At 41.2% G+C, this 21436-nt stretch overlaps 1 protein-coding gene across 1 annotated transcript in view; it reads right to left on the bottom strand.

Annotated features, from left to right (window-relative positions):
* rtf1 (RTF1 homolog, Paf1/RNA polymerase II complex component) overlaps positions 1-21436 on the bottom strand; it is a 106707-nt gene that overhangs the window by 33652 nt on the left and 51619 nt on the right. Inside the window, exons 9-10 of the mRNA XM_072249885.1 lie at positions 19733-19810; positions 2977-3098 (exon numbers count right to left, since the gene is read on the bottom strand). Of these exons, the coding sequence (XP_072105986.1) occupies positions 2977-3098; positions 19733-19810 (200 nt within the window). The remainder of the gene's footprint in view (positions 1-2976; positions 3099-19732; positions 19811-21436) is intronic.

Raw genomic sequence — 21436 nt, 5'->3', positions numbered from 1 at the left:
CTTCTTGCAACACACACAAAATGCTGGAAGAACTCAGCAGGCCAGGCAACATCCATGGAAAAGAGTACAGTTGACGCTTCTAAAGTGAAAAGCCTCATTTTGAGAGCAGATGCGGCAGAGGAGGAGGAATTGAGAGAAGGGTACTGATGTCGATTATAAACCCACGGACTTACAGCTACTTGGATGAGACCTCTTCCCACCCTGTTACTAGCAAACATATCATCCTCTTCCCTTAATTCCTCTGTTTCCACATCTGCTCTCAGGATGAGGCTTTTCATTCTAGAACAAAGTAGATGTCTTCCTTTTTCAAAGAAAGGGTCTTGCCTTCCTCCACCATCAATGCTGCCCTCAACTGCATCTCCTCCATTTCATGTACGTCTGCTCTTACGCCATCGTCCTGCCACCCTACCAGGGATAGGGTTCCTCTTGTTCTCACCTCCCAACTCACCACTTTCTGCATCTAGCACATAATTCTCCGTAACTTCTGTCATCTCCAATTGGATCCCACCACCAAGCACATCTTTCCCTTCCCCCCACTTTCCACAGGGATCACTCCCCACATGACTCCCTGGGTCCATTTATCCCTCCCGGCACTTATCTTGGCAAGCGGAATAAGTGCTACACCTGCCTCTACACCTCCTCCCTCACTATCATTCAGGGCCCAAACAGTCCTTCCAGGTGAGGTGTCACTTCACCCGTGAGTCTGGATCATATACTGTGTCCAGTGTGGCCTCCTGTATATCGGTGAGACCGGATGTAAATTGGGAGACTGCTTCGCCAAGTACCTATGCCCCGTCTGTCAGAAAAAGTAGGATCTCCCAGTAGCCACTCATTTTAATTCCACTTCCCATACCCATTCCAACATGTCTATCCATGGCCTCCTCCACTGTTGTGATCGGTCACATTTAGGTTGGAGGAACACTTTATATTCCGTCTGGGTAACCTCCAACCCGATGGCATGAACATCGATTTCTCGATCTTACGGTAATGCCCCACCCCCCCTCACCATTTCCCATACCCTTCTCCCCCTCTCACATTATCTCCTTGCCCACCCATCTGGTGCTCCTCCCCACTTTTCATTCTTTCATGGTCTTCTGTTCCTTTCACCAATCAACTTCCCAGCTCTCTACTTCATCCCTGCCCCTTCAGGTTTCACCTATCACCTTGTGTTTCTCTCTCCTTTCCCCCAGCTTTTAAATCTACTCCTCGCTTTTTTTTTACTCCAGTGTTGCAGAAGAGGTTCAGCCTGAAATGTCAACTGTACTCTTTTCCATTGATGCTGCCTGGCCTGCTGAGTTCCTCCAGCATTGTGTGTGTGTTGCTCAGATTTCAAGCATCTGCAGATTTTGTCTTGTTTCTGTCTTCTCCTCGGTCCTTGCCTTTCCAAGTGAACATAAATCCTATCTTCTTCAACAATCCAATACAAGGCTCACTGGTCTGTAACTTCCATGCAAATCCCTGCTACTGTTTTTCCACAAAGGGGGAACATTAGCTATTCTCCAGTCTTCTGGCACCTCACACTTGGGTAACAAAACTGCAAAAGTCTTTTGCAGTTTTGTTAGTCAAGTGTGAGGACTTGTGGGGCGGGCGTGGTGGAAAGAGGAGAGGGCCTTATAATAAGAACATAAGACATAGGAGCAGAATTAGGCCATTTGGACCAAAGAGTCTGCTCTGTCATTCATTCATGGCTGATCCCTTTCCCATCTCCTCAGCCCCACTCTCCCGGCCTTCTCCTCGTAATCTTTGATGCAGTATCCAATCAAGAGCCCATCAAGCTCTGACTTAAATATACCCAACAAAATACCTTCCACAGTTGCCTGTGCCTTCTTGTGCTAGACTCCCTCACCATGGGAAACATCCTTTCCACATCTACTCTGTCTGGGCCTTTCAACATTCAAAAGGTTTCAATGAGATTCCCCCCACCCACCCCCATCCTTCTAAATTCCAGTGAGTACAGACTCAGAGCTATCAAACGTTCCTTCATCCCAGGAGCAGAACCCTTTCAACCCCGGAATCATCCTTGTGAACCTCCTCTGAACCCTCTCCAATGCTAGCACAACTTTTCTAAGATGAGGGGCCCAAAACTGTTCACAATACTCAAGGTGAGGCCTCACCAGTGCCTTATATAATCTCGGCATCACATCCCTGCTCTTGTATTCAAGACCTCTTGAAATGAATGCTAAAATTGCGTTTGCCTTTTTCACCACCAACTCAACCTGCTAGTTAACTTTTAGGATGTTCTGTAGAAGGACTCCCAAGTCCCTTTGCATATCAGATTTTTGGATTTTCTCCACTTAGAAAATAGTCTGCACATTTACTGCTACAACCAAAGTGCATGACCATGTATTTTCCAACATTATATCTCATTTGCCACTTTCTTGCCCATTCTACTAATCTGTCTAAGTCTTTCTGCAGCCTTCCTGTTTCCTCAACACGATCTGCCGCCCACCAGTCTTTGTATCATCTGCAAATTTGGCAACAAAGCTACCTATTCCATCATCTAAATCATTGATATACAGCATACAAAGAAGCAGTCCTAACACCAACCCCTGTGGAACACCTCCAGTCACTGGAAGCCAATCAGAAAAGGATCTTTTTATTCCCACTTGCTGCCTCCTACCAGTTAGTCAATGTTCTAACCATGCCAGTAACTTTCCTGTAATAACTTGGCAGCCTTATGTGTGACACCTTGTCAAAGGCCTTCTGAACTGAAAGGCATTAAAGCACACAGGTCCGATAAAGAACAATTAGTGAAAGTAGAGAGAAAGGGGAAAGCTTCTGCCGCTTGTAGGAATGAATGTACATACATTTGATTCTAATTTAATTTAATAATGTAATGCAGGTTTGTTCATTGTATAGGTAGCCACAAGTCAACTGTTCATAACATAAAGAAGGCTATCTTACAAATGTACACTTTGGGAAAACCTGAAATGATTAAGAGTTGTCATATAAGATGCAAGTCTCTTCTTTCCTGACCTGATGGCAGAGATGTTTTTTGTGCGAAGTCTGTCGAGGGCCTCTGCCCGTTCTTCCAATTCATTCAGCTGTTCCTGGATTTGCCGGGCTTTCTCTGGCTCACCTGCTTCTTCTGCCATTGCCTGAAGAAAACAGACAGATGGGTTATTATTAAAGAGAACAGGTACTGGACATCCAGACCACTGTTACTCTCAAAAGTTCGCAAACTGGATCCAAGATTGACTCAGCAGTTGGAGACGGAATGTGATGGTAGAGGATAGTTTCCATAAGAAGTTGAATTGAATCTGGGTCACTGGTATGGTAAAGACCATAAGACAGAGGAGCAGAATTATGGCATTTAGCCCATCGAGTCTGCTCTGCCATTCAGTCGTGGTTGATCCTTTCCCCCCCTTCCCAACCTTCTCCCCATAATCTTTGATGTCATGTCCAATCAAGAAACTATCAAGCTCCATCTTAAATAAACCCAATGACCTATCCTCCACAGCTGCCTGTGGTAATAAATTCCAAAAACTCACCACCCTCTGGCTAAAGAAATTTCTCCGCATCTGTTTTCAATAGAGGCCCCTCTATCCTGACGCTCCCCACCAAGGGAAACATCCTTTCCACATCTACTCTGAATAGGCCTTTCAACACTCAAAAGGTTTCAATGAGATCCCGCCTCATCCTTCTAAATTCCAGCAAGTACAGACACAGAGCCATCAAACGTTCCTCATATGATAACCCTTACATTCTTGTGAACTTCCTCTGAACTCTCTCCAATGTCAGCACATCTTTTCTTACATGAGAAGCCCAAAACTGTTCACAATACTCAAGGTGTTTCAGTGAGTGTATGCCCTTGACTAGTGATGTTCAACAGGGATCAGTGCTGGGACCCATGCTGTTTGAAATATAGATGAGTAATCAGGATGTGGATGTTCTCAGATGGCAGTGTTGATGGAATTGTTGACTCTGTGAAGCATAGTCAAATGACACAAGATGATATTGATATATTGGTGAAATGGACTGAGAAAAAGCAAATGAAGTTTAATCCACGTAAGTAGAAGTGATACATTTGGAAATATTAGGAGACTTCTGCCTGCGGCTCATTGGAGCCTACCTTTAATTCCTCCTTTTTCCCAGTTTAAATCTTGCATTTTTAACTTTTATTTCTCAGATCTTAGAGGGAAATAGTTGTTTTCATGTCATATCCTTTATGAAGTGGAAAGTTGCCTTTTGAATCCAGCAATGGAAAGGGAAAAACTTTGAAAGAAAAATCGGAAGATATGCCTGTCTGGGCTGAGTGTTTGGAACATGCATTGATGGCTCTCGACAACAAAATAGACAATAAGACTTCTGAATTGAAGTTGTTCCGACAGAGTTTTCAGACTATTGAGGAAAAAATTATTTCCTTGAATACTGAGTTTAAAGAATCAAAACGTCAGGTTGTGGATATTTCAACCCGCTTGGAACAGGCTCAATATAAAATTGTCAATTTAGAGGCGAAATCTCGTCGGAATACTATACGAATTATTGGACTCGAGGAAAGTTCTGAGAGTGGGAATTTATTGGACTATTTTGCCAATTTGTTTCAATCTTTGTTTCCAGATATTCTACTTCAACCTCCTGATATTGAAAGAGCTCATAGAATTTTCATATTGAATTCTCAGACCTCAGGTAAATCTCACCCTATTTTGGTCAACTTTCTTCGCTTTAAAGTTAAAGACCAAATTATAAAATGTGCAAGGAAACAGAGAGTTTTTAAATTTAACGGTTCCGAGATCTGTTTTTACGAACATTATCCACGGGAAACTGTGGAACAGCAGATCAAATTTACCCCAGCGATAAAAACTGCTCATGAAAAGGGACTTATTCCATCGCTTCACCATCCAGCAAGGTTAAAATTATTTCCTAAAAATTCTATACCCGTGTGTTTTCGGATTCCCAAGCAGCATTGGACTTTGTTAACGCTATCGTGGAGTCAGCTGACACATGAAGGATATTTGGGTTGCTGAATAATTTTCTGAAAGAAAACAGGCTTTGAAGATTTTTGATATGCTGAAAATTTTCTTTGACTGATGAACTATTTAAAGAAGAGGTGAACTTCTTGGTTTGACCAATGAATTACTTTTTTGAAGTCTGTTTGGTACATGGAGTGAACTAACACAGTGGACAGATTATTAACTGGTTTGATTATCTGTTTCTTTCTTCCTTTTCTTTTATTAATTAAATGATAGCTTTCATAGTTTATATAGACTCTTTCTTATATAGTGAGGAGTGTTTAGAATAGATAATTAGCTTTAGTTTTAAGCTAAAGGAATAATGGTGTCTTTTTCTTGTTTGAGAATGTACTGTTTAGGTTTAAATAGCGTTGTTTTGACGTCTTCGGAGACTGCTTTTGCATTCCTAGTTTATTTTCAATGATTAACTATAAACATCTTTTTTCTGTTTCTCTGCTGAGCTTTCTTATCTTAGGGTCACGTGATTTCTTTGTAAAGGATGGGGGGAATTGGGAGAAAAACTTTTAAATCACTATTTATATTGAGCCGCATGTGGAGTTCTGCTTTTCTCTCTTTCTTTGGGGAAGCATTCCGGCTTTTTCCTTCCTTTTTGCTGGATTTCTACCTTTTGGGATGGGGGGAGGATTTGGGGTTTTTTTGCATTTTGGGGTTTATTATAAGATTTCTTTTTCAGGTTTTTTCCCATTATGGAGCTCCAGAGCATGCATGTTTTCTATATGGTTATACTCATCACCACCATCTTTGATTAGCCCACGATGGTATGCGTGTTTTCTCGTGTTTAAAACAATATTCTATGGTTAATAAACAGATAAACGTTGTTAGTTGGAACGTACGTGGCTGGAATCACCCCATTAAGTGAAAGAAGACTTTTAAAATTATTAACCGATTCCAGCCCAATATAATTTTTGTTCAAGAAACGCATATCAGAATGGGCAATCAAAATAGATTTTTTAAAACATGGAAGGGCCTTCAATATCATGCTACTTGTCAAAATAAAACAAAGGGAGTATCTATTTTTAGGAAAGCTAATATTTTATTTATCCAAGAAAATATCATCTCAGATATCAATGGTAGATTTTTAATTATTAAAGGATCAATCTGTAATAGAAAAATTGTCTTGGTTAATCTATATGGACCTAATGTAGATGATCCTTTTTTTTAAAAAATGTATTTGGTTTATTTTACCAGACTTAAATGAATATATGCTGCTGATGGGAGGTGACTTCAACTGTTGTTTAAACCCTATGATTGACAAGAGTTCAACCAATCAGCAGCTTCCGAGTGGTTCAGCATCACTTATTAATTCCTTTTTAATTGATTATGGTTTGATAGAAATCTGGAGAAATCTACATCCTAATGATAGAGATTATTCTTTTTATTCACATGTCCATAAAAAATACTCGCGAATTGATTATTTTATAGCTGATTTCCGATTTTTGTCCAAAGTCCAGAAATGAGAATATGATGCTATTGCTGTTTCGGATCATGTACCTTTAAGCTTAACTTTTGAGTTGAATGATGTTAGCAATGTAAACTTGCCTTGGCGTTTTCCAGAAAACTTATTACAAAGTTTGGACTTCGTTAAATTTATAGATTCAAATAAAAGACTTTTTTTCTTTTTAATAATACAGAAGATATGTCGAAATTGATTAAGTGGGATACATTTAAAGCGTACTTGCGAGGTCAGATAATCTCCTATTTGGCTAAGCTTAAGAAACAGACAAAAATAGAGTTAGATAGGATTTCAAAACAAATTAAAGATTTGGATAACATTTAAGCAGTTTCTCCTAATATTGACCTATTTAAACAAAGGGTTGAACTTCAATCACAATATAATTTATTATTAACTTATCCTATTGAAAGAAATTTGCTCAAATTAAAAAGTCAATTTTATGTGTTTGGAGATAAAAGTAATAAGCTACTGGCATCCCAACTAAAAGCAGTTAAGAGTTAAAAGACATTTTTGCTTTGACTTATGGGTTCCTTGTTTAATTGTCTGTTCTTGAATCAAATTATACATACAAGAAATAAATTTTTTAATTTTCCCTTTTTGTATTAAAATTTCAATTTCATTAGGTTTTGGCAAAAACATTGTTTGACCCAGCTTACCTTTTAAGTAAGCCCTTAATTGAAAGTAACAAAAGAAAGTATTATTAGATATTTTATATTTATCCTTTAATTGTTCAAATGACATCAATATACCTCGTTCAAAACAATCTCCTATAAATTTAATCCCTTTTTGGTACCAATTATATAAAAGTTGATTGTCCATTGTAAAAGGAATAAGTCTGTTTTGGAACAAAGGTCTCCTGCTAATAGAGATTTCTGTGTTTCATTATCAACATTTATCTTATTCCATAGATCAATCAAATGTGTTAATGTAGGAGATTCTTTCTTTTCTTTTAAAATCTTCAGGTCTATTTTCTCCTATCTTGTCCAGTTCTATTTTAATCCATGCTGGTTTTCGATCATCGAAGAAAGATGCAATAAATCTAAGTTGATTTGCTTTATAATTTGCTTTATAACAGATCTGAATATTAATATTGATGAAACAAATTGGTCAAGACTTTGTCTTGACAGTATGACAAATACAATAAATGTTCGACTTAGATTAGTACAATATAATTTTTTACACCAATTATATACTACACCGCAAAAAATAAATAGATTAAATTCAAATCTATCTGATAAATGTTTTCCGTGTAATCAAGAAATTGGTACTTTTTTACATTCTACTTGGTCTTGTTTTAAAATTCAACCCTTTTGGATAAATTTAAGAATCTTATTGGAACAAATTACTGGAACTCAACTTCCACATAACCCTGTATTATTTCTATTAGGTGATATTGAAGGGATAAAACCGAAACTTAAATTGAATAAATATCAGAAAGAATTTATAAAAATTGCATTGGCAGTAGCTAAGAAGACTATAGCAGTTACTTGGAAATCTGATTTGTATTTAAGTATGGATCGTTGGAATAATGAAATGGCTAGTTCTATTCCACTCGAAAAAATTACTTATAATTTAAGAGATAAATATGTAACATTTTTGAATATTTGGCGCCCTTATTTACAAAAGATAGGATGGCATATTTAAGTGCTCCGATAAAGACTTTGGTCACTTGGGGAAAGTAACGAATAATTATACCAAATTTATTTTGAATCCCATGGAGCATGTGGAAACCTTCCAATACCCAGGCGGTTCTTTTCTTCCTTTCTTTCTTTTTTTTTAGGTAGGACTATATATGGGGGAGGAGGGTAGATTCTATTTTTTCATGTATTCTTTTTGAAAATTCAATAAAAATTATATTACAAAAAATAAAGAGTTAAAAGACAAATTTTAAACATTCGTAAGGGAGATGGTAGTTTAGCTTGTAACTATGAAGATATTAATAAAATTTTTCAAGACTATTACAGTGAACTTTATAAATCTCAGTTTCCAGCTGATCCTTCTAAAATGAATGCCTTTTTACAAAAGATTGATTTTCCTAGAATATCTGTTGAAGATCAACAAATTCTTGATACTCCTTTTACTGAAAGAGAAATTCAGAAGGCTATTTTTTCAGTGCAATCTGGTAAAGTTCCTGGACTAGGTGGTTTTTCAGTAGGATTTTATAAAAAATTTGAAAATTTGCTTACTTCTTATATGTTGGAAATGTTTAAAGATTCCTTTTTGTTAGGAGAGTTACCTTCTACGTTTTATGAAGCTTCTATTTCTTTAATTCTTAAGAAAGATAAAGACCCTACGGATTGTGCTTCATATAGACCTATCTCATTATTAAATGTAGATGCCAGAATTTTTTCAAAAATAATGGCTAATCAGTTGGAGAATATACTAGCTAAAATTATTTCTCAGGACCAAACAGGTTTTATAAAAGGCTGTTATTCTTTTTCTAATACTCGGAGACTGTTAAATGTTATATACTCATCCCCCTCGAAAACTCCCCAATTTGTTGTTTCTTTTGATGCTGAAAAGGCATTTGATAGAGTTAAATGGAAATATTTATTTAACGTTTTAGAGAAATTTAGCTTTGGTACTAATTTTAATTTTAATAAAGAAAGATGGCGCTGGTAACTGGCGACTTTGCACGTGCTGTCCCGAACAAACTGCCCTCTCCACTATCCTATACCCGAGAAACCCTTCTAAACCTCCAATCTAGCAAGATCAAGATCAACAACACCCTGGCGAAGCTACTGACCCAGCTGGAGACCACCACGCCAGAATTGCTTCTTAAACTCCAGACCGCACCTGGACCTGACCAGCGAGGCCCACCACGTTCCCGGAGACCTGTGGTCTGCTACCGTGCTGGAGCGCGTGGAGACACGGCCCATTCCGACCAGCACCTCTCCAGAGCAGATGACCACACAGGAGACCTCAAGGCGCCCCAGACGCTTCCCCAGAGCGACCACCATAAAGCCCCGTTGGTGGCCATCCACAGCTGCCAGAAGTGAGGCCTCCACCGCCGACCTTGGAAATCGAGCCCGAGGCTCGGCTGAAGCAGAGGTCTCCGCAACCGTGACTCAGCTTAAGGAATTGTTTCAGCCAGGAGGCCGGCCATCCGGGATTAAGTGTCGGCTTTGGGGCCTGACCCAATCGACAGCCCAGGCCCCCGGCAGCTGGAAGTGGCAGCGGAGCCCCCTGCCCCCCCGTACTCGGCCTGACCCAGAGCATCCGACGATGCGACCCGCTGATCAATCCCTGCGGGACGCGTCCACCAACCTCAAGGAGCTGACAACAACACACTGCATCGATGGAAACCTGGAAAGATGCACTCTTTACCAAAGAAGCGTGGGAAAAGAGCTGGGCTGCTGGTCAGATTGAAGCTGAGGGGCTTCAGGGTCCCTATGCCCACCATCCTACTAGCTAATGTGCAAGCCATAGACAACAAGGTGGATGATCTTAAAGGGAGATTCAGCTACTGCAGGGATATGCAGAACTGCTGCGTATTTTGTTTCACCGAGTCCTGGCTCTCCCCTACCACCCCCGACTGTGCCATCTGACCGGAGGGATTTTTGATCCATCGGATTGACCGCACGGCGTCTTCGGGCAAGACGAGGGGAGGTGGTGTCTGTCTACTGATCAACACTGCATGGTCCTTGAACACAGTGGCACTGACAAGCTCCTGCAGCCCGGACCTGAAACACCTGTTGGTGAAGTGTCGTCCCCACTATCTGCCACGGGAATTCACCTCGGTCATACTGACAGCGGTCTACATTCCCCTCCAGGCGGACGTGGAGTGTGCTCTGAACATACTGTATGCCAACATCAGTGAACTTGAGACCAGGTATCCAGAGACTTTGCTCATTACAGCCGGGAACTTTAACCAGGCCAACCTCAGAAAGGCGCTGCCAGAGTTATACCAAAATGTCTCCTGCCCCACTAGAGGCCCGAATATACTTGATCACTGCTACACAGCAGTCAAGGGTGCCTACTGTTCTATCCCACGATCTCACTTCAGAAAATCAGACCATCAGGCGTCAAAAGTAGTGTCGCGTTGGACGGAGGAAACGGATGAGGTCCCCCGTGACTGCTTTGAATCGGTGGACTGGTTAGTATTCAAGGACTCGGCTGCTAACCTCAATGAGTATGCCTCAGCTGTCACGGACTTTATTTGGAAATGCATGGAGGACTGTGTGTCTCGCAAGACGATCCGGGTATTCCCTAACCAGAAACCTTGGATGAATTATGAGGTCAAGTCCCTTTTAATGGCTAGAACTGCGGCTTTTAGGTTCGAGGATACCAGTTGCTACACGGAATCCAGGTGTGAATTCCAGAAAGCCGGTAAGGGCGCCAAGAGGCAATATCGAGCCAAGTTGGAAGCCCAAGCTAACCAGAGGGATGCCAGTAGACTATGGCAGGGTCTAAATGAGATCACTGGGTGCAAAGAAAGGGCTGGGAATATCAATAACTGTGGCGCTTCTCTTCCTGATGAACTTAACGCATTCTACTCAAGATTCGAACAGAAGAGGAGCATCCCGCTCCCTCCGGATGAACCGGACCTGGTGGCATCGAGATTCATCGATTCGACGTTAGAAGGGCCTTCCTGAAGATAAATCCAAGGAAGGCAACAGGTTCAGATGGCGTCCCAGGATGGGTTCTCAGGGCCTGTGCAAGCGAGCTAGCTGGAGTGTTTGCTGACATCTTCAACTGCTCCTTGCTTCAGTCTAAGATCCCCTCGTGTTTTAAAAAGGCAACGATAATCCCAGTGCCGAGGAAGAGCAAGGTGGCATGCCTGAATGACTATTGAACTGTGGCTCTGACATCAATTGCTATGAAGTGCTTTTGAGAGATTGGTTATGGCACACATCAACCACAGCCTACCGGTCAACCTCCACGCTTTGCAATTCGCCTACCGGAGCAACAGGTCAACGGCAGATGCCATCTCTCTGGTCCTACATTCCTCCTTAGAACACCTGGAGAATAAAGACGCATACGTAAGGCTCCTTTTCATTGACTACAGCTCTGCCTTTAATACCATCATTCCAAATAAACTGATTCCTAAGCTCCGGAACTTGGGCCTTGGCACTCAGATCTGCAGCTGGATCTTCAACTTCCTCACTGAAATAGGGGACAAGCTCTCCTCTGCAATCACTCTGAGCACCGGTACTCACTGTACATCCATGACTGTGTAGCCAAGTTTCCATCAAACTCAATGTATGTTTGCTGATGACACAACAATTGTAGGCCATATCTCGGGTAATGATGAGTTTGAGTACAGAGAGGAAATTACGAACCTGGTGGCATGGTGCGAAGACAATAACCTATCCCTCAACGTCAGCAAGACGAAGGAATTGGTTGTTGACTTCAGAAGGAGTAGCGGACCGCACGACCCAATTTACATCGGTGGTCTGCAAGTGGAACAGGTCAAAAAGTTCCTCGGGGTCAATATTACAAATGACCTGACTTGGTCCAACCAAGCAGAGTTCACTGCCAAGAAGGCCCACCAGTGCCTTTACTTCCTGAGAAAATCAAAGAAGTTTGGTCTGTCCCCTAAAACCCTCACTAATTTTTATAGATGCACCGTAGAAAGCATTCTTCTAGGGTGCACCACAACCTGGTATGGAAATTGACCTGTCCAAGACCGAAAGAAGCTGCAGAAGATCATAAACACAGCGTAGCACATCACACAAACCAATCTTCTGTCCTTGGACTCACTCTACACCGCACGCTGTCAGAGCAGTACTGTCAGCATAATCAAGGACACGACCCACCCAGCCAACACACTTTTCATCCCTCTTCCCTCCGGGAGAAGGCTCAGGAGCTTGAAGACTCGTACGGCCAGATTTGGGAACAGCTTCTTTCCAACTGTGATAAGACTGCTGAACGGATCCTGACCCGGATCTGGGCCACACCCTCCAAATATCTGGACCTGCCTCTTGCCTTTTTTGCACTACCTCACTTTCCATTTTTCTATTTTCTATTTATGATTTATAATTTAAATGTTTAATATTTACTAATTTTACTATTTTTAATATTTAATATTTGTAATCCAGGGAGCAGGAAGCGCAGAATTAAATATCGCTGTGATGATTGTACGTTCCAGTATCAATTGTTTGGCGACAACGAAGTATAAAGTATAATAAGTGGATTAGAATGATATATAAAAGCCCTATTGCCACTGTAATTACTAATAACCATAGATCCCCCTTTTTTCGACTTTTCCGGGGTACGAGACAAGGATGTCTGTTAAGTCCTTTGTTATTTAATTTGGTGCTGGAACCTTTGGCTATTGCACTTCGTGAAGCTAAGGACATTCAAGGAATTTCCATAAATGGGATTATTCAAAAGATTTCCCTTTACGCTGATGATCTCTTAGTTCATATTTCGAATCCTAAAGAATCTATTCCTAGTTTATTGAAATTATTAAATGAATTTGGAAAGTTTTCAGGATATAAACTAAACCTGCATAAAAAAGTGAATTATTTACTTTAAATGATTCTGCTGTTATATATGATGACATTCCTTTTAAAGTTATGGATTCTTTTAAATATTTAGGTATTATCATCACTAAAAATTATGGAGACCTTTATAGAGCTAATTTAGTTCCTTTAGTGGATTTTATGAAGCAATTATTTTCTAGATGGAATCCTCTTCACACTTTCGTTAGTTGGTCAAATTCATGCAGTTAAAATGATGATCTACCAAAATTTTAATATGTATTTCAAAATATTCCTATTTTTTAACTAAGAAGTTTTTTAATCAGGTTGACTCTATTATTTCATCTTTTGTTTGGAACAATAAAAGACCAAGAATTGGAAAATGTCATTACAAAAATTAAAAAAGGATGGAGGTCTTGCTTTGCCTAATTTAAGAATGTATTATTGGGCAGTTAATATATGCTATTCGTGTTCTTGGTTATGGTAAAGGAGATATAGTTCTGATCGCTATCTCCAAAATGCTCTCCCGAGAGATCTGACACCTGACCAGGTTCATTTACCAATAGCAGATTAAGTTCTCTCCTCTAGTTGCCTTATCTACAGATTGCGCCAGGAAACCTTCCTGAACACACCTAATAAACTCCACCCCATCTAAACCCCTTGGCTCTAAGGAGAAGCCAGTCAATATTAGGAAAGTTTAATTCACCCATCACAACAATCTTACGACACCACAGTTGTTGGCCTGATCAGAGGGGATGACGAGACGGCCTACTGAGACGAGGTCCAGCACCTGGCCGCGTGGTGTGCCCACAACAACTTGGCCCTTAACACCCAGAAGACCAAGGAGATCATTGTGGGCTTCAGGCATGCTAGGAGCCACACTCACGACCCCATCTACATCAACGGAGCTGTAGTGGAGTGTGTATCAAGCTTCAAATTCCTTAGTGTTCACATTTCTGAGGATCTCACCTGGTCCCTGAACTCCTCCATCCTGATCGAAAAGGCGCAACAGCTCCTTTACTTCCTACGGAGCATCAAGAAAGCTCACCTCTGTCCCAGGATACTGACGGACTTTTACAGCTGTACCATTGAGAGCATACTCACCAACTGCATCTCAGTGTGGTATGGCAATTGTCCCATATCAGACCGCAAAGCACTCCAGCAGGTGATGAAAACTGCCCAGCGGATTATCGGCACCCAATTGCCCACCATTGAGAACATCTACCATAAACTCTGCCTGGGCAGGGCAAAGAGCATTATCAAGGATGCATCTCACCCTAACCATGGACTTCTCTCCTCCCATCTGGTAGGTGCTACAGGAGCCTCCGCTCCCGCACCAGCAGGCACAGGAAGTTTCTTCCCTGAGGCTGTGACCCTGCTGAACCTCGCATCACAGCACTAAGCAGTATTGCACCCATATTGTACTCTCAGTACTTTTATATTTGTGCTGTAGCACTTACTTTTTATTTGCAGTTATTTTGTAAATAACACTATTCTTTGCATTTCTGGTTAGATGCTAACTGCGCTTCATTGGCTTTGTATCTGTACTCAGCACAATGACAATAAAGTTGAATCTGATCTAATCTAATCTAATTATTGCACTGTTCCAGAATCTGCCTCCCTATCTGCTCCTCGATGTCTCTGTTACTATTGGGGGGGGGGGGGGCCTATAAAAAAAAACACCCAGTAGTGTTATTGCCCCCTTCCCGTTTCTGACTTCCACCCACAATGACTCAGTAGACAATCCCTCAATGACTTTCTCCTTTTCTGCAGCCGTGATACTATCCCTGATTAGCAATGCCACGCCCCCACTTCCTTGGTTCCCTGCCTGTCCCTTTTGAAACAACTAAAGCCTGGTACATACAGCAGCTATTCTTGCCCTGAGACATCCAACTCTCTGTGATGGCCACAGCATTGTAGTTCCAGATTCTGGAATGTTTCCAGAAAACTGGATAATTGCAAATGTCACCCCACTCTTCACAAAGGGATAGAGGCAGAAGAAAGGAAACGACAGGCCAGTTAGTCTGACCTTAGTGGATAGGAAGATGTTGGAGTCAATTATTAAGAATGAGGTCTCAGGGTACTTGGAGGTACATGGTAAAGTAGTTCATAGTCAGTATGGTTTCCTCAATGGAAATCTTGCCTGACAAATCTGTTGTAATCGGACGTTATGTGATTTGGACGTTGTGCGAACACCATATTATATACTTAGCAAATCTATATGGAGTACTGTAGTATACCTGTAGAGACTAAATCCATGTCATTAGCAATTTTTCCATATTCGATATAGGTCCCTCTCACATTTTCGTGACCCTTGTAGTTTTCAGTGAAGCTGATCCTTTAACAGCTTGGAGAATTTTTTTTTTTGTTTTTCAGGATCGTCGTGATTGTCGAGTGCAACGTGCCTAAATCCCGAGCGATAGCATTTACTGGTTTTCCACCTTTATATTTTTAATAACCTTTTGTTTCACTTCCAAATCAACACTCTTCCTTTGCCTCTTGCTACTGCTATCACTAGGAATGGTCTTACTGCGTTTGGAAGCCATGATGTACTTTACGGTAATATTTTCGAAAGAAAATTAAAGAGAGATAACGCTACTACACTCAAGAGACGCGCTATACATGAGATTGGTTATGTCCGCTACATCACGTTCTCCGATTGGGACTACGGACGTTTATGCCAGTGGTTCCCAACCTCCGGGCCGCTGACATGCAGGGGTGCATTGGTAGCCAGAGCGCACCCAGTACATCTTTAAGAAAAAAGCCAAAATAAACAAGCTAATTAATTAGGTGTTGCCCAGAAGCCAGTCTTCATTAGAGGAACTGAGCTGGAGAGGGTCAATAACTTTAACTTCTTCGGCATTAAGGATCGACGTTTCTCCCTCTGAAAAGTGTCAAAGGATCTGTCCTGGGATCAGCATGTAACTGTCATTACAAAGAAAGCACGGCAACGTCTATACTTTATTAGAAGATTGTGTAGATTCAACATGTCACCTCGATCCTGACGGCCTTGTCTTTTCAGCCTGTCTAGGCTGGCATTTAAATTGACCAATGAAACAGCTAAAGGCTCCAGCACCCTGGAAAGAGGAGTGAACATCGCACAGAGCAGGTGAAATCGGCAATCGCCTCTGATCTGGGCCGACATTTACATGCCAGGAGGCCCCTAATTAATTAGTTTGTTTATTTCAGCTTTTTTCTTAAAGATGTGCTGCACCCCTGCATGCTTCACGGCCCGGTGGGTGGGGACCACTGGTTGTCTGAATGGACATTAAGCGGCGCACACCTGTACTTGGATTTTCAGAAGGCCTTTGACAAGATGCCACACATGAGGCTGCTTAATAAGCTACAAGCCCATGGTATTACAGGACAAATTCTAGCATGGATAAAACAGTGGTTGATTGGCAGGACGCCGAGAGTGGTAATAAAGGGAGCCTTTTCTGACTGGCTGCTGGTAACTAGTGGTGTTCTGCAGCAGTCCTAATGAAGGGCCTTTCCCTGAAATATCGACTATCTGCAAATTCTCTCTTGTTTGCCACAGGGGCCTGTGACAGGACCGATTCTTTTTCTGTTGTATGCCAATGATTTAGAAGATGGAATTGATGGTTTTGTTGCAAAATTTGCAGACTATATGAAGATAGGTGGAGGGGCATGTGGTTTTGAGGAAGTAGAGAAGCTACATACAGAAGGACTTGAACAGATTAGGAGAATAGGTAAAAGGCAGGAGGAGAAGATAGTAGCACGCCGCGCGCGCACAGTTCTCCAGTGAAAATGATATCGTATCCGTTAAATAGGGGCTGTGGACAATTCTGATTTGATGGAGACAGACGTGAAAGCACAGAGGAACATCTGGAGAAATTTCTGAAACGCCGGTTTGCTGCTGTTGTTACTATGCGATCGAGAATCTTCCGGAGGGAAGGCCTCAAAATCCCCGGCTTTGCCTACTGCTGGCAACCAAGACTGAGGTCGAATTGTTTGGATAGAGATGGTGCTCAGTACTCGGAGTCAGAGGGCTGATCGGAGGCTCGAAGTTTTCGGACGACTCAGAGTCGGACTGTGGTCGGGCATGGCAGGGAGAGTTTTCTTCTTTCTCCCGTCTGCGTGAGATGTGGGACATTCGAGAGACATTGAACTCTTTTACTGTGCATCAAGTTATGGTATTGTTGCACTGTTGTAACTATATGTTATAATTATGTGGTTCTGTTACGTTTTTTCAGTCTTGGTCTGTCCTGTATTTTGTGATATCACACCGGAGGAATATTGTATCGTTTCTTAATGCATGCATTACTAAATGACAATAAAAGAGGACTGCGTGTCCTCATAATCTAATCTAATCTAATGGAATACCATGTCAGGAAGTGTATGGTCATGCACTTTGGTAGAAGAAATGAAAGAGCTGACTATTTTCTTAATGGAGAGAAAATACAAAAAAACTGAGGTGGAAAGGGAGTTGAGCGTCTTTGTACAGGATTCACTGAAGGATAATTTGCAGGTTGAGGAAGGCAAATGCAATGTTAACATTCATTTCAAGAGGACAAGAATATAAAAGCAAGGATGTAATGCTGAGACTTTATAAAGCACTGGTGGGGCCTCACTAGGAGTATTGTGAGCAGGTTTGGGCCCCTTATCTGAGAAAGGATGTGCTGAAACCGGAGAGGGTTCAAAGGAGGTTCACTAAAATGATTCCAGAATTGAATGGCTTGTCATATGAAGAACATCTGATGGTTCTGGGCCTGAATTTGCTAGAATTCAGAAGAATGAGGGGTGGTCTCATTAAAACCTATTGAATGGTGAAAGGCCTCAATAGAGTGGATGTGGAGAGGATGTTTCCTATGGTGGGAGAATCTCAGACCAGAGGACACAGCCTCAGAATAGAATGGCATCCTTTTAGAACAGCGAGGAGGAGGAATTTCTTTAGCCAGAGGGTGGTGAATCTGTTGAATTATTTGCCACAGGCAGTTGTGGAGGCTGTTTTATGTATGTTTAAGACAGAGGTTGATAGATTCTTGATTGGCCAGGGCATAAAGGGATACAGAGAGAAGGCAGGAGATTGAGACTGCTAAGAAAATTGGATCAGCCATGATGAAATGGCGGTGCAGACTTGATGGGCCACATGGCCTAATTCTGCTCCTATATCTTACAGTCATGGCAGGCAGCATCTACAAAGGGAAATAAACTGCCCCTTCATCAAATTACCCTCCATAGATGTTGCTTGACTTCCACCAGCAATGTTTGCATGTCACTCAAGATTTCCAGCATCTGCAGAATCCTTCGTGTTCATAATAAAACCTAAGAACGGTAGTGGCAGCTTCCAGATTTTTTTGAGATCACCACATGTCGAGAACACTGCCTCCGAATATCCTTTTAGAGACCTTAGGTTTTCCCAAGTGGTAGATTAGTAGGACTTTAAGCTTATGGTCAACATTGGATTTGCCTACAGAGGCAATCTTTGGTCACCTCAAAGTCTGGAATTTCTCATTCATGGGGACAGAATTATACAAGACAGAAATGGGCTAGTTGGCTCACATTGTCCATGCTCATCTCTTGCCCACCTACATGATTCCTTTTGCCTGCACTAGAACCTGATCCTTATACTGTATATCTTGCCTATTTAAGTGTCTAAATGCCTCAAACAAAATGATCATATCTGATTCCAACATCACATTCCAGATATCAATCATTCTGTGTAACACATTTTCACCTCAGATCCCATAAAGATTTAATTTATTATTTATTTGCTATTTAATTATTTATGGTTTTATTACTATTTAATTATTTATGGTGCAACTGTAACGAAAACCAATTTCCCCTTGGGATCAATAAAGTATGACTATGACTATACTATGACTATAAAGAGTCCTTTCTCTAACAAACAAACCCTCATTTTTTCGATATCCCTACCATGAGAAAAAAATATTCTCATCTACCCGATCTACACATTTCAGTCATGTAATGACTATTAGGTCACCCTTCAGCTCCATGGAGAAACAACCAAGCTGATCCAATCTCTCCCAATAACTGATGTCCTCCAGTTCAGGCTACATCCTGGTAAATCCCTCCTAGACTCTCCAGAGCAACCACAACCACAACCACAGAACTGCACCCAATACTCCCAAATGTTTTGTAACTTCTGGTAACAGAATATAATGGCATCTTCTTCCAAAACACCTAATCTTATTCACATTAACTACTTATTTATCACAGAAGTCACCTTCTTCGATGATTTGTTTAATCTTCTTTGGAAAATTTTCCACCATCATGGTATTTGCTCCTATTGCTTCTCCTACAGGATAATATGAAGGTGTACATGCTTCCTGAAATGTTCAAACCAACTACATCTGACCTTGAACGTATCTGAACTTTCAAAAGATTTTTCACCCCCTCACTTTCCTTTCAAGTTTTGCCGTAAAAAGCAAACACAGCCCTGGATCATCAACTTCAGAGGTATAGTCTTGGAGAAAGTTCTGGTAAAAGATCTTCAATCTGAAACATTAACTATTTCTCTTCCCCAGCACTTCGTTTTATGTTGGATTTCCAGGTTCCCCAGGTCCAAGGATAACTTCAATCCCAGATCTGTAAGGTTGCAGAATGAACCACAGACTTCTCCACAGGTGCACTGTGGCTGATATGCTGGGATATGCAGATGGACACTGGTACAGTGCTTGTGTCAACTCTGTACTATCGATAGCAGGATCATGCTGCATTAATGTATGATATAGGTTGAAATCTTGTTTATTACTGTTTCCTTTTAACTTGGATAACTCCCTCTCTGCTGCCTGAACTTGAGGACTAATCATACAAGTAAATAACTTTGTAAATAAAGAACATGCATCCAAAAACCAAACTGTACTGAACAAAAACCTCAAACTGAGTATTTCACCCACCTTTTCTTTCATCAGCTGAGTCTTTTTCATGGCATAATTGGAAGGTGCTTTCCTGAATCGGTCCTTCTCCTTCACAATCTGCAACAAGACAGCACACAGTAACTGAAGGCAAGGATGGCTTCTAAGGTGAAATGCTTCTTGATGAAGCGACTATATCCTTAGAGTTCCAAGCCCATAATATTTATTAGGTATCCTTCAGACTTCTGACAGCACAAACAACCAGTCTCAGCTTTGATTCTCATTTACTTTTCATTAAACTGCTTGAAGAGCTTGTACTGATCAACACTCATTTGTTGTCTGCATGATTTAATCTAAATCCTCAATTGTTTTCATAATTCAGTATTACCCTTAAACAACATATTTTTCTCCTTCAAAACATTATCATAGCTCTGTGGGTCAATCTCATCAGAAGGACTTCATCATCTTGCAGTAATTTGATGATTAGATTCAGCATGAAACACTCCCTTAAGGATACAAACCCAATCCTCGTGGTGGAGGTCATAGGTTTTGGAGATGTCACAGTTATTAGGTAAGTAACGGCTATGCAGTTTTTATTTGCAGCCACACTGCAGGGAATGGATGCTTTGAGCGCTATCACGGTGGCAATAAAGTCAGTCGGCTTGTTCTAGATGATGAAAACTTCATTAAGTGTTATTGGAGTGGCGCTCATCTGGGGAAATGGATTTGCACATTATAAATCATGGAAACACTGCAGGAGGTTGGAAGGCGAGTTGCTTATACCCACCCTCTGATCTGCTTCTCACCACAGTTTGATCCTTAGTATCAACTGAAGGGGACTCAGCAACATTGATGACATTTTCTCTGGCATGCAGGAGGGTGAGATGCGATCTTAGAGGTTTAAAAATTTAGGGAAGTCTAAAACGAGATGGCACAGGGAAAAGATTGAAAAGGGATCCAAAGGACAAACTTCTCCACAGAGGTGGTGGGAGTAAGGAATGAGCTGGCACAGTAAATGGCCTAAAGAAGTACAACTACAGAATTCAAAAAACGCTTGGACATATTCAAGATTAGGAAGGTTTTAGAGGGATATGGGCAAAATAATGGCAAATGGGAGTAGCTCAGGTAGATATCTTGATCAGCGTGGATGAATTCAGCCGAAGGGCTTGTTTCTGTGCTGTATGACTACACATTTTAAGTGTAGGCTTTAGATACTCTTGTTTGGGGTGACTATTAATATCTAATATTGTTACATTCAGCTTCAAGTGCAATTGAACTCTGAAGGAAATCAAAAAGTTTATAAATGTCAGTGAATGATCCCACTTTTAACCTAACATTTGCAAAGAAATTGCATCACTTCCCCACATGACCATCCCCAAAATCACACTGTGCTCTATATTAAAAACTGATCATTTACCTTCAGAATTCGTCAAATCAAGTTGCCCATTTGGGCAATATCCATCACTGGTTACATAACTAACATGAAATAAAATGTTCATGGACATGGGTCTACACCATAAAACATCACTAATTTGCAATTAAATCTTTAGCACAAGGCTGAAGGCTGGTACAGAATATGGCACAGGGATTTTTTTTCTCTAGCAAGTGTGCTCCAGTGTTATATCCTGCTCCTTACTCTGCCATAAGCGACAGAGAGTTCATTAAGTGACTTCCCTCTTCCAAGGGGACAAAGCATTTGTCCAGGAATTGTATCAATTTGAGCTGAATACGTTTGGCTACAAAATG

Source organism: Mobula birostris, chromosome 1 (genome assembly GCF_030028105.1).
Source record: "Mobula birostris isolate sMobBir1 chromosome 1, sMobBir1.hap1, whole genome shotgun sequence".
NCBI lineage: Eukaryota > Metazoa > Chordata > Chondrichthyes > Myliobatiformes > Myliobatidae > Mobula > Mobula birostris.
Note: the sequence above shows the minus strand (reverse complement) of the source record. Positions and strands in the feature narration are given on the sequence as shown.